At 35.3% G+C, this 14466-nt stretch overlaps 1 protein-coding gene across 1 annotated transcript in view; it reads left to right on the top strand.

Annotated features, from left to right (window-relative positions):
* Nucleotides 1-14466, top strand: part of LOC107687381 (contactin-associated protein-like 4) — a 119633-nt gene that overhangs the window by 65711 nt on the left and 39456 nt on the right. The window contains exons 12-13 of the mRNA XM_016484676.1: nucleotides 8314-8429; nucleotides 12182-12304. Coding sequence (XP_016340162.1) covers nucleotides 8314-8429; nucleotides 12182-12304 — 239 coding nt within the window. The remainder of the gene's footprint in view (nucleotides 1-8313; nucleotides 8430-12181; nucleotides 12305-14466) is intronic.

Raw genomic sequence — 14466 nt, 5'->3', positions numbered from 1 at the left:
TTTTTTACTGTACAATTAAAAGCAGCCTTGCTGAGAAGAGACTTCTTTTAAAACATTAGAAAATATTACAGGTCCTAATTTGAACACTATGTGTGAATGTTATTAACAGAGCTGTTGTACTGATTATTATCATTATTATTGTCTTACTTTTTATTTTATTTTACAGAACAACAGTAAAATTACAATAATGAATGTTTTGAATGTTTATAGAGTTCTTGCTTTTTCTCAACTTTTATTTTGGCGGAAACGCGCAGGAATTTCTTGACATCATGACAAATTTGGGAGGATGTTTGTTGCACATATCACATTGTCACGTGCCTTTAAAAAATGTATTAAAAAATGTACTGAGCAACTGACAAGTAACACTGTTTCAGCGCAGATTTTCCTCGCGCTTTGGACTTTGAACGCTGGTTAACAAGCAGATAGCTCTGTCAGAATACATGCAATGCGTGCGTGTATTAGAAAACATAACGTTCTGCAGTTTATTTACTAATTGTTTAAGGCCATTTCGCCATTTCAATCATCATACAGTAACCAGCAACAATCACCCCTTCCTCTTCTCATCGAAGACATGCGCTGCAGTACTAAACAGTCTCTCGCTGTCGGTGCTTGTAATGATTTTTGCGTTTTTCTCGGACAGTTGAAATGCTTCCACACTGCTGACATGTTTGTTGCATTATAAAGAGTGTGCGCCTCTCACTTTACGCTGGTTGCTATTTGATCACGTCACGTCATTGTTCGGTACAATTTATTCAGTCTTTTCGCTTATTCGGCCGAACACCGAAAGAGCATTTTTTGCTATTTTCAGCCGAATAATTTCAGTTGCCGAACATTCGGTGCATCCCTAGTGTTTTTTATTTTTATTATTAATCTTTTTTTTTTAAGTATAATGACTGAAGTTGCATTTTCTTTTAAAGCATATGGCAATTAAATTAGCTTTTAAATTAAATGTTAAATACATGCACAATGGAAATTCAAAGTGCTTTACATAAAACATTTTAAAAATAATCAGAAAAAACAAAAACAAAATTAACAATAAAAATAAAAGTGGAACTAAATTACATTTATTAAATGCAATAAGGGAATAAAAGAGAAGAATACATATGTACTTTGGTACAGTGCGAAAATTGTTTAGAAATTCTATATGAATTTGACACAGCTTGTACTGTTTGGAAATTAGATGAAATTACTGACATGAAATGCTTATTTTATAGAATATAATCGTTTATTTTCATTTGACAAGGCTGTTTGTAGATTTTGGCGATATGTTGTGCTTCTGTTCTGCCAAGTACAACAACCAGTGCCAATAATCTCAAAATGGCCAAATATTGGCCCGGCTGTAACTAGTATACAGTATGTTTACTGTACACATTATGCAATCTTTCTAGACTGCCAAAGATGAGATATTTTTACACAAAACTGGATTAAAATTGCAAAATGTCCGTATTCACTGGCCGCCCTGACTCTTTTATCATTGCACACTGTTTGACAGGCTGTTTGAATGAATAGTAGGCTGTGTTTAGTACATACTGCAGGATTCATTGTGAACGTGTTCTCTGTTCTGTTGACCTGTGTGTTTCATGTCAGGGAATGTTTGCTTCATTTGGCTTGATGCATGAATGGATTTCTTTTGCTTTGAGACTGCAGTAAATCTCCTGAAGACAAGGCTGATTTTGTGACAGTGCAATTTCTTTCTTCTGTGTGTTTGACGCTAAATGCTGTGACCGAGCTATTGAAAATGAAGGGGAACCCGTGGCACGCACACTTACGTCTCAAGTAAATATTGTCTTCTCTGACACTCAATGCAGATGTAGATGTGTTGTCTCTGAAAGCTGCGTCGCCTCTGGGTTCTCGGTTACATTCTGAAAGGTCCCACTCTCGTCTGTCATACTTGTTCGGCGCTGAAGACTTCTGGGATTGCTGTTTGTTTGTTTGTTTAAATGGCTTATTGTTGTTGGTTTTTTTTTATGTTTGCAAAGCTATTGCAGCACAGAGTTAGTGATCATTCTGCATCGTTTGTGGCATGAACAATATCCCAGATAGACAGCTAATTTTTAGTTTTTGTATTTCTATTTTTTAATTATTTGAAAAATATTAAATATTCTTTTTCATTCAAAACTTAAATTCATTTAAAAATTGTATATATATATATATATATATATATATATATATGTATGTATGTATGTATGTATGTATATATATATATATATATATATATACAAGTGTGTGTATACATATACATATATTTAAAGCTGAAGTGTAATTTCTAATATCACTTAGGGATGCATATATCAGTGATATATTGGTTTCATTGACCAATATTAGACTTTTTTATTTATTTATAAGTAGCATTAGGCAAAAGTTATCTAAATGTAAAAATATGGTAAATGAGCATGAACAATTAAATATCCAGTTTACAGTTTTCTATATTTAATTGTGCATGCTCATTTCTTCTATTTTTACACTTAGATGACCTTTCTTATCATGAAAAGCTTATTTAAAGTACATTTTTAAATGTTAATAATTTAATAACACTGGTAAATGTAACTGTTTAATAACTTCAACAAATGTAAACATTTAATTAAATGTGTTACTTGCTATTTCTTTGTAATGAGAAATTTCTGGCAATTTTTTCAGTGTGCATTATACTGTTATATTTTAAAAGATTTTTGTTTTTAGTGTGTTTTTTTTCCCCCCCATGTGGACAATTGTGTGGAATTTTATTCCTAGTTTTATTCATAGTTTTTATTCATTTTTATTTAGGTAAACTAAATTAATATGAGAAATGTTTCAACTATCTGATATATATATATATATATATACACACACAGTATTATTGAGTCTGCAGGCATGAGGCGAGGGCAGATGACGCTCCTATCACTCCATGCAGAAACAGCAGCTCCGCTGTGAGGCTTATTACCTCTGCTAAAGGGCTGTAGGTTGAACTCAAATAACATTGCTGTCCATAACTAAGAAATATGGGATGGCAGCGGCTCTCATTGGCTTTACATGTGCCCCATGTGAACCCACGGGCCCTGTGTGCAAAATGAGTGTGGACTAGAGCGAAGCTGAACGCCTTTATTAACCCCACATCAAAGATAATATGAGGGAAGCAGAGAGCTGACGAGCGCTGCTGCTGCTGTCTTTTGGGTGAGTTTGAATGACTAAAGTTGACATTGTAATGTTTTGTAGTGCAGATTAACCAATGTCAATTGGCAATGTCAGTATATAGTATGAACACTGTTCACACACTGATCTCACTGCATTTTGTTGTACATTTTATTTTCAGAAACTAGTATATACTGCAGTTTTCCGTATGGATCTGCTGTTGAGTTTTTCTGGTGTTAAATAAGGTGCCGAGCTGAAGGTTGACCTGAGGAAGTTGTTTTGTTATGCAGTGACGCGGGAGGAGCGCTGTGTGATGAAGTGCTCACTTTGACTAAAGCGCTGAGTAAGTGTTATTGTAAAGCTGAATAATGGAGAGAATAAAGAGGAGTTTCTGTGCTGTCGACACTTTCACTGAATCTCAGACACACGTGGACTCACACTCCTCCTCAACTCACTGAGATACAGCTGCTGTGTGGAGGATCATTACTAGTCCCGCCCATCACTTTAAAGAGCCAATCGGGTTATTGATTTGAGGGTTTTCCTACAGAAGCATATAAGGCCTGTTTTTATTCTGTCGCCTTAAAAAGTGCATAGCCACAAAAGGAAACGAAACAAAAAGAGGTAGTAATGAGTGTGAAGTGCTGCTATTTATCATGCACACCGTTGAGTCACATCCATTCAGATCCTCTCACCGCGGTAAAAGAGCCTCATGCCCACAGATCCTGTGTTTTGTGTTTATGCAGAACTGCCTCTTTATTCCAGCAAATGCAGCGCTGCATGGGTTTGAGTCACACGTCCCGTTCTGCAGTGTTTCCTGCTCTACTGCCCCACTTATCATCCGCCTGTCCTGCACTAATTCTCATTTTGCATTTTACTAGTGCACTTGTATTCCATCACATTGTTTCAGTGTCACCACTACATTTGTATTCAGTATTCAGCAGGGTTTTTCCTGAGTTGAAAACATTCTTACAGTATGCAGTGCAAATCAGTTTTTGAAGATCATGTGATCACAGATTTCTGAAGATCATGTTTTGAGGGTTTTCCTACAGAAGCATATAAGGCCTGTTTTTATTCTGTCGCCTTAAAAAGTGCATAGCCACAAAAGGAAACGAAACAAAAAGAGGTAGTAATGAGTGTGAAGTGCTGCTATTTATCATGCACACCGTTGAGTCACATCCATTCAGATCCTCTCACCGCGGTAAAAGAGCCTCATGCCCACAGATCCTGTGTTTTGTGTTTATGCAGAACTGCCTCTTTATTCCAGCAAATGCAGCGCTGCATGGGTTTGAGTCACACGTCCCGTTCTGCAGTGTTTCCTGCTCTACTGCCCCACTTATCATCCGCCTGTCCTGCACTAATTCTCATTTTGCATTTTACTAGTGCACTTGTATTCCATCACATTGTTTCAGTGTCACCACTACATTTGTATTCAGTATTCAGCAGGGTTTTTCCTGAGTTGAAAACATTCTTACAGTATGCAGTGCAAATCAGTTTTTGAAGATCATGTGACACTGAAGACTGGAGTAATGATGCTGAAAATACAGCTGCGCATTACAGACATAAATTACATTTTAACAGATATTCACATTGAAAACTACGGTGACGCATTGCTGCCACACACATATTTTTTTTCCAATCAATTATGTCGTAATAACAAGATGTTATGTTGTTAAAACGACATCTTTTCTCATAAAAATTACATATTTTCTCGCAAAAACGAGATGTAATGTCTTAAAAACTACATATTTTACGGATGTTATGCCGTAAAAACGATATAATTATCTCGTTAAAACGAGATCTTTTCTCGTTAAAACGACATATTTTTTCTCATAATAATGACATATTATGTCATAAAAACTATGTGTTTTCCCGTTATTATAGATATATGGTATGTGGGCGAGAAGTGTGACAGCTATGATCAGATCAAAACAGTTATTTTTGAATAATTGACTCTGGGCTTAATATTTCTTTATTTGAATGACTGAAGTTTGATTTAACAACAAATCGAAATACGAACAAAAAGAAATAAAGACATTTTCTAATAGGCTAATAAAATCTGAAACCGGTTATTGGCATAATGATTTGAAATTATGGCCACAGCGTTTTTCTTAGTTCATTAGCTATGTTTTAATTAAAAAAAATGCCGTAATATTGCGATCTTTTAAATCAAGATGTCTGTTATTATAGGCAGAATTTTGAGTGTTGGCTGTTAGAAATCAGAGCTATCATATATATATATATATATATATATATATATATATATATATATTATTATTATTAGGCTATTATTATTATTATTATTATTAGCCTATTAGAAAATCTCTTTATTTCTTTTTGTTCGTATTTCGATTTGTTGTTAAATCAAACTTCAGTCATTCAAATAAAGAAATATTAAGCCCAGTGTCGATTATTCAAAAATAATTATTTTGATCTGATCATAGCCTAAACGAGTCATGGGTCTGAGTGCAGTTATTGGATAGCACTATATTGTGGACAGATTGGAGATTAATCCTAATAAACATGCCGCTACAATTAAAACCATTACATTAAAATACATTTAAAAGTGTATTTCAATCATTTCAGCAGCATGCAGATCCAAGTTTATGTCAGACTGTGGCGACAGCAGCGTGAGTCGCTTAGCTCGCTAACATATAGCCTACCATATATGTATAATAACGGGAAAACATATTGTTTTTATGACATATGTCGTTATTACGAGAAAAATTTTTTGTTTTAACAAGAAAATATGTCGTTTTAACGAGATAATTATATTGTTTTTACGGCATAACATCTCGTTATTACGAGAAAAGATGTCGTTTTTATGATATAACATCTTGTTTTTATGAGAAAAGATGTCGTTTTACGATATAACATCTCGTTTTTATGAGAAAAGATGTCGTTTTAACTAGAAAACATCTCGTTATTACGAGAAAAGATGTCGTTTTAACTAGAAAACATCTCGTTTTTACGAGAAAAGATGTCGTTTTAACGACATATCTCATTATTACGACATAATTGAGTGGGAAAAAAAATATGTGTGTGGCAGCAATGCGTCACCGTACAATACAGCTGTTTTAAATTGTAATAATATTTTACAATATTTCTGATTTTACTTTATTTTTGAACAAATAAATGTAGCCTTGGTGAGCAGAAGAGACCTATTTCAAAAACATTAAAATGTATCTTACTTTTGAATGTTAGTGTATATGGCTGTCCTCATGTGCAAAGTTGGTTAATTACATAATTGCATATAATTAACATAATTGCACCTTTATATTTTCATCAGTATTATTGATCACTGAAGCATCTCAACACTGAATTTTCTGCTTTAAAGTGCCTAATCAAAAACAAACAAGTGTGTGTGTGTGTGTGTGTGTGTGTGTGTGTAGGGTTGGTGTAGGGCAATAGAATATACGGTCTGTACAGTATAAAAACCATTACGCCTATGGGATGTCCCCACTTTTCACAAAAACAAACCTGTGTGTGTGTACTGTATTTATTGGCTTATTGATTGACTGCTTTTATTTTGCTGTTCACAACCCAACAGACCTGCATCAAATTTTTGGGTCATTACCCACCTGTTGAGACCTACTGGTACTGTAAATCATCATAATTTATTATATTGTGTACTTGTCCTTATGAATAACTACTGTTATTGCTGGTCGAGACGCTCAGTGGTTTGAAAGAGCCACAGGTGTGAATTCACTCAACAGTTTTGTTCAAGCTTAAGCAGGCGCTGAATGCGGCGGAGCAGTGCTGCGTCATGAGTCTTAAGTCTTTGTCATTCTTTTCAGCACAAACATGATTCCTTTGTATGCAAATGAGTCTTGTGCCGTATTTACTAAAGTCAGCATTATTTGCCTGGTGCAATTAACATTGTGCCTTTAGCAGCCACCTGAAGCAAGAATTAGAATTTAATTTGATGTTTTATGCACTTTGTATTGATCATGGCAGCACTAACTCATTAAACGATGATCAAACGATGTTGAAAAGCATTAAAGCAGGCTGTATATCAATTCAATTCAATTCAAGTTTATTTGTATAGCGCTTCTCACGATGCAAATCGTTGCAAAGCAGCTTTACAGAAAATTAAAGTATATTTATTATATTTAGTATTTCATATATCCACACATGCAGTGGAGTTCATTATGCTTTTTGCATTTTAAAGAGCTGATAAGGTGTCTGGATCACTGCTGTACAGTCACAGTAAAATATGATGGATCATGGAATTCAAAACTGATTGACAAGATGGGAAATTATTTTGGGTTTGTTTTTCTCATTAGCTGATTTGCAGGTTTAGAATTGACTGTATTTTCAACTTCAGCTTTAAAGTTATGATTCACTAAAAAAAATGAACATTTGCTGAAAATGTACAGTGAATGGGTGCCGTCAGAATGAGAGTCCAAACAGCTGATAAAAACATCACAATAATCCACAAGTAATCCACAGCACTCCAGTCCATCAGTTAACATCTGGAGAAGACAAAAGCTGAAACAAATCCATCATTAAGACGTTTTTAAATTCAAACCGTTGCTTCCGGCTAAAATACGAGTCTGTAATCCATAATAACGCTTCCTCCATTGAAAAAGTCATCTGGTTTGAATCAGGAGAGAAATGCACTGTTTAAACAGATCAAGCACCGTTTAAACAGTCCAAAACAGCTCTAAACAAATATTTGAGTGGATTTTGATGTGAGAGGGGATGGACATTTTCACTGGAGGAAGTGTTAATATGGATTATAGACGCGTATTTTGGCCAGAAGTGACGCTAAAACATCTTAATGATGGATTTGTTTCAGTTTTTGTCTTCACAATACATTAACTGATGGACTGGAGTGGTGTGGATTACTTGTGGATTATTGTGATGTTTTTATCAGCTGTTTGGACTCTCATTCTGACGGCACCCATTCACTGCAGAGCATCCATTGGTGAGCAAGTGACGCAATGCTACATTTCTCCAAATCTGATGAAGAAACAAACTCATCTACATCTTGGATGAACTGAGGGTGAGTGAATGTTCAGCAAGTTTTCATTTTTAGGTAAACTAATCCTTTAAATTAGCATACTTTCGATGTTGAGGAGTTGAAGCATTGCATGTTTGCATCTCTCTTCCTGCTGTTTTCTGCTGATGAGGTCGGCTGAAGGTTGCATCATTGGCCTGGCTTCTGTCCGTCCTAATTTCCTCTGCTTGACCTTTGACCCCCAGGCTGGAGCTGCGAGTCTGTCTCTTTCCAGCTCCTGTCAGGTTTCCCCTGCGGCTGAAGAAACACATCAAGCGGCGGTGTCGTTTCCCCCGCACCTGCTGCACTTGTCTTTCAGGAGGTGACTTCAGCTCTGCAGGCCGCCGTTGGTTGTCACCTCTCTGTGATTAGGGTCACACCGCGCGACCTTTGGCTGCCGTCATGGAGGGTTGAGTATCGGTGGAGAGATGGGAAGGGCAGTGCGGGGCTTGTGCGTTTCGATGCCATCAAGCTGCTGCTCAGAGCCGTTGTCGCATTTGTTCTCAGAGCTCGCTGTCCTCACACACATTCTGCTTGAATAGATTTATTTTCTGTTCTGTCCTGCAGCACAGGCGGTTTTCTGTCTGAGGGAGGTTTTATGTTTGATTTTATTGTTCACGAGGCGAGTGCCGCATTGAAATTCCTTTGATTTTCTTCACCACAAAACATGCTGACTCCTTTCAAACTATGTTTCGTACACAATTAGTCTGTTTTTGCTAAATTGGTACTATTTAAGACATTTTTTAATAAACGGAAGGTTTGTCTGTTCAGGAAATAGTTCAATTCCGTTTTTTGAAAATCTTCCATTGTTGTACATTTATAGAATGTTCGTGATTCAAAATGTAGCTTGACAGTGATGATGTCACAGTAGCAGTTTGAATTCTGTTTGGACTTCTTTCGTGCATGTTTCTGTCTTCTGCATGAGAAAACCAATCACAATTCAGTATGCAAATTACTGAATTGTGATTGGTTTTCTCTCGAAGAAAACAGAACACAGAATGCAGGCTTCTTGAGTTAAACTGTTTACCTTTAAGTTTCCAACTTAAACTACTAGCTTTGTTTTGTTTTTTCTAGTTGAGACAGAATTTGGTTTTCCAGTGAAATCTCATATTTCCATGTCGTCTCCAGTTTCACAGTTGATGTGTCCTTCAGGTTGAGATGCTAGTGGAATATCATATTCCCAGATGTCAACCCATATTCATTAGCCGAGACCTAATTTCTTTAAAAAAAAAAAACATCTGTCCAAGTTTATTTAAAGTCAACATGGATCGAAATTTGACCCCGTTTACTTTATTCAGACATGGTCTTGTTGTGAAAGATTCATCACTGCACGTTAATCTAAAAATAATGTTTGTCTTCATAATCTTTCATGAAAATTTAATAGCTTGCTCTAACACATTTTTTTTTGTGTACTTGTTTCTCTCCTAAGCATCATAGAGAAGTAGTAAAACGGTCATGAAAAACGTTTTGCACCGCAAGAAACCTTGACTAACATTACACTACCATTCAGAAAGAAATTAAAACTCTTATTCAGTGAGGATGCATTGAATTTATCAAAAGTGTCAGTAAAGACACGTATAATGTTAACAGTTGATTTCTATTTCAAATAAATAAAGTGTAGCATGGTTTCACCAAAAAAAAGACACTGTTTTCAACATTGATAATAATCAGAAATGTTTCTTGAGCAGCAAATCAGCATATTAGAATGATTTCTGAAGGATCATCTGACACTGAAGACTGCAGTAATGATGCTGAAAATTCAGCTTTGATAACAGAAATAAATTACATTTTAACAGATATTCACATAGAAACCAGTTGTAATAATATTTCACAATTTTACTGCTTTTACTGTATTTCTCATCAAATAAATGCAGCTTTGGTGAGCAGAAGAGACAAATAACACATACTTTTGAACACGAGTGCATAAGTGGACTAGTTTCCCCATTTCATTTATAGACCTTTACTTCTTTTGTTTATGATTGATGTATGTTCATCTCAGATTGTCTCATCAGAGAAAACACAACTGTTTGGCAAGTCGTGCTTGGGTTATTATTTCTGCGTGTCATATATTCACATAGAAACCAGTTGTAATAATATTTCACAATTTTACTGCTTTTACTGTATTTCTCATCAAATAAATGCAGCTTTGGTGAGCAGAAGAGACAAATAACACATACTTTTGAACACGAGTGCATAAGTGGACTAGTTTCCCCATTTCATTTATAGACCTTTACTTCTTTTGTTTATGATTGATGTATGTTCATCTCAGATTGTCTCATCAGAGAAAACACAACTGTTTGGCAAGTCGTGCTTGGGTTTATCCTTTCTGCGTGTTTCTCGCTCCGTCTCTGTGTGTGTAAGTCTGATCATTACTCGTGGTGGCAGATTTCAGGAGAACAGAGGAGTCCGGCTGTGCCGCAGCTCTGTGTGAAACTGACCGCAGATGTTCGCTTGTGTCCCTGCGACCGGCCTGAAAAGCTCTGATGGGATCCGAGCCAACAAAGAGACGCGGGTCTCAATATGCTGTCGGTGTACACAAACCAAAAAGTGTGGTTTAATTTTTTTTTTCCCTTTGGTTTGTCGTTCTGAACGGAATGAAAGACACACTCGATCCTGTTACGATTATAAAGCTACAAAGCGTGAAACCGGAGCAGAGAGTGTATCTATCCCGACCACCGAAAGCACAAAGAGCGTTTGAACAGATCCTCTTTGACCATCATTGTGGCCACAAATGGAAATCTGGTGAAAGATGTCAACTGTAAAGCGAGTGCTGGTAACGCGAGCATGCAAATCATCCCGTGAGAGTTGGGAAAGGCTGGGAATTGTTTTTCAGCTCAGGCAAGAACATTGTGAGATGACTAGAAAGGATTCACTTTACAAAGAGAAATTGGAAGGTGTTTTGTGGTCGAAGCGGCTGCTTTGAGTCACTCGGTTAACCTTGCTTTGCTCTCAGCAAAACTTTATAGCTTCTAAATCAAGGCATCGTGGCATAAATGATTATTAGTGGTGTTTGCTAAGTCAATCTTGAGGTTAATGGTGTGATGAAACCTCAAACACAAAGTATTAAAGTTCAGCGTGTGTGTCGTCCTGCGGCGTTTGTGCAGGAATGAGTTCTCAAATCAGGTGTTGTTATTTCACTAACTATTATTTCAGACGTGTCAGTCGAGGGTTTTTGCACCAAAAACATATATAAGATTACATAAACCCTGCAGAATCTGCAAAAGGCTAATAATTACTGTAAAGCTTAATAGTTTCATTAATAGCTTTTCAGCAACATGCAATTTTTATGATCCCTCGTTTTGTAAATTATTAATAGTTTGCAGATTCTGTGACGTGTGTGTGTGAGCATTTTCGTGCATATTTTTCACCCTCCCTCTGAATTAAACAGGCTTTTGTGCCTTTATATTTAAGACCTTACAGTGACAAACAGTTATATGTAGAAATACATAACTCAATAAAAAATTAGATTCTTTTTTAGTTAACAGTTTGCATGAGTTTGCAAGCCCATTGCAGTGTTTATGCCTATTTTATGCGAATTGTATATGCTTATTTTGCTTTTCTATATTTAAGACTTCTTTATTTACAAATTGATTTCTGATTATAATAATGAACTTGATTATGATTATGATCGGTTAACATCAGGGTGCTTTACAAGTTATGTAAATGACATTTTTGTTATCTACTTCTTCTGAAGTGATTGTTTGTGTGAAAAACAGACACAAATTTAAGTCATTATTTGATTAATTCATATTTAATATTGAATTGCATGCTTCAAAACACAATGATGGTCATTGCTTCTATCAAATAATGTCCTGTTAGTCTAATATGTCCTGTTTTACATCATTTGATTTTAACTTTTTATCTCACAGTCTAAGAATAAAAGTCTGAATTGTGAGATATAAACTCAAAACTGAGAGAAACAAGTCAGAATTGTGAGACAAAAATGCTGCAGTTACCATGGTGGAAATAAGCTTCCATTTTCCTGCAATTTACATGCAACTGTCATACTGTCAGAATTCCTCCTATACGTCACTAAAAGTGCACCGCTCTAAAAGTCACTGTTTCCCACTTCAGGATCAGATAAAGCCAACAGCAAGGTTTTCAAACTGTCTACAAAGGCTGCATGTGTAATGCTGAAGACCACTTCCTGCACACACTTCAAACGCTTCCTGTGCACTGATTCCTTCCACACTCAGAGTCAAGGACGGATCAGGAGACAAGTGCTGAGAGAATAGTGACTCCCTCCTGATGTCCCCTAAACTTCAATATTTGACCACTGTTTATGATAAAACTCGGTTACAGTGACAATAATTTCTTAATTTATGGAATGCAAAATCAACGCGCATCAGTGTGGATTTTGACATTTTGAATAGAATAACAACACACATTCATATTCACATTGTGTTTATTATGTTTATTATGCTTATTCGTGTTCACATAGCTCCACTGAACAGCATCCATTAGGGCTTTTAGTGCAAAAGTTTGCATATTTGGAGAAATCTTGATATATTTACATGTTTACTTAATATTTCCATAATTTCTATTCTATTCCAGCGCTTGGCACTTACTTTTTTCCCGAGGAGCACAATTTAGGAGAAAATTTAGCAACACATTAGGGTAACACTTTACAATAAGGGTCCATTAGTTAATGTATTTACTAACATGAACAAACAATGAACAATACATTTATTACAGTATTTATTCATCTTTGTTAATGTAAGTTAATGAAAATACAGTCGTTCATTGTTAGTTCATGATCATTCACAGTGCATTAACTAATGTTAACAAGCACAACTTTTGATTTTAATAATGCATTAGTAAATGTTGAAATGAACATGAACTAAGATTAATAAATGCTGTAGAAGTGTTGCTTATTCTTAGTTCTAAAGTAGTTCACTAATGTTAACTAATAAACCTTATTGTGAAGTGTTACCCACATTAGACTAACAGGACATTATTTGATGTTAGAAATAATCATCATTGTGTTTTTTAGTAAGGAGCAAATTTAGAAGCACATTAAAAAACTTAAGGTGTGTGTATGTGTATATATATGTGACCGACTTAAGACTGGTTTTGTGCTCCAGGGTCACATATATATATATAGAGAAGCTACAAGAGTTTACATTAAATTAAATGCATAGCTGATTTACGGACAGATACCGTTAAAAAATAAAAAAAACTAAACTGAATCATTATAAATGAGCTCGAAAAACACAGAGACTCTTATTTTTAAATGTCTAAGCTTCACTAATGCCAGCTGCTCAATCAAACAGATGAGGGAGATAAAATATGCACTTTTACAACCATCTACAGCATATTACAATATAAACACCATAAAGTAAACATTGTCATAGTTAATCAACAGTCGATCATAAGCAATTGTTTGCAATAAATGCGTAATGCAAATTGATTGAGAACTGCTCTGAAACTAGCAAATTTAAGATCTCCTAAAATGATAAGACTTCTGTTTTAAGATACCTAAAATTTCCAAAAAGCATGAATACATTTTACAGTTTGCACACATCTATTTTTAGTCGCAAATGCAAGTGAAATACTCTGTATTCATCATACTTGATTATGTGTAGATGTGTTTATCATTAATTGCATCATAAATTTGCAGATGTCATTGTGCAGCCTATTTTTAATATCTATCTTTTGTGCTGTATAGGAAGCTTTGAGTTTCATCTCATATTAAGCACTTTTATTCCAGAACATCAAAGAAAATGTAATTCCTCATGATATGAGGCCTGTAAGGAAACAATATAAAACATGACACAAGGTCAGGCGCTCATTAGCTGCAGCTTTACACACTTATGGATTTACAGTCCTCAGTGACGTGAAAAGGCCCGTTTTTTGGTGCCGTAAAAGAGTGTGGAACAGATTTGGGCTCAAATGAAGCACACGTCACTCAAATGTTTAATGGCGGCAACATTAAAGACATTCACACTTGAGCTGTTTTAAAGGGTGAGCGTTATTGAGAGGGACTTTATAGAGCCGCCCCATAATTAGATCTCACATAAAGCTGCTGTCAGTCAGAGGAGCGTTTGAGGTTTAAAAATCAAAGGACATTTTTACAGTACAGTATAGCTGAATATATCTGCACTTTCACTGGTTTATATATATTTGTATGGCTATTATGGGTTTTAGATGTTGACCAAATTGAGATTGAAATGAAGTAATGTTTTCTCCAGGTGCTCAGACATATAAATATAGATCTATGGATATTAAATAAATATTATTATTATTGTTGTTATTATTACTATTAATGAACAAGTACTGCTGGTTAAAAAACATATATACAAATTACAATATATATTTATTTAAAAAAAAAAAAATTATATGTAATACATATACAAAAT

This window comes from Sinocyclocheilus anshuiensis, unplaced genomic scaffold (genome assembly GCF_001515605.1).
Source record: "Sinocyclocheilus anshuiensis isolate Anshui unplaced genomic scaffold, SAMN03320099.WGS_v1.1 scaffold3005, whole genome shotgun sequence".
Classification (NCBI taxonomy): domain Eukaryota; kingdom Metazoa; phylum Chordata; class Actinopteri; order Cypriniformes; family Cyprinidae; genus Sinocyclocheilus; species Sinocyclocheilus anshuiensis.
This window is presented reverse-complemented; position numbering and strand designations above follow the sequence as displayed.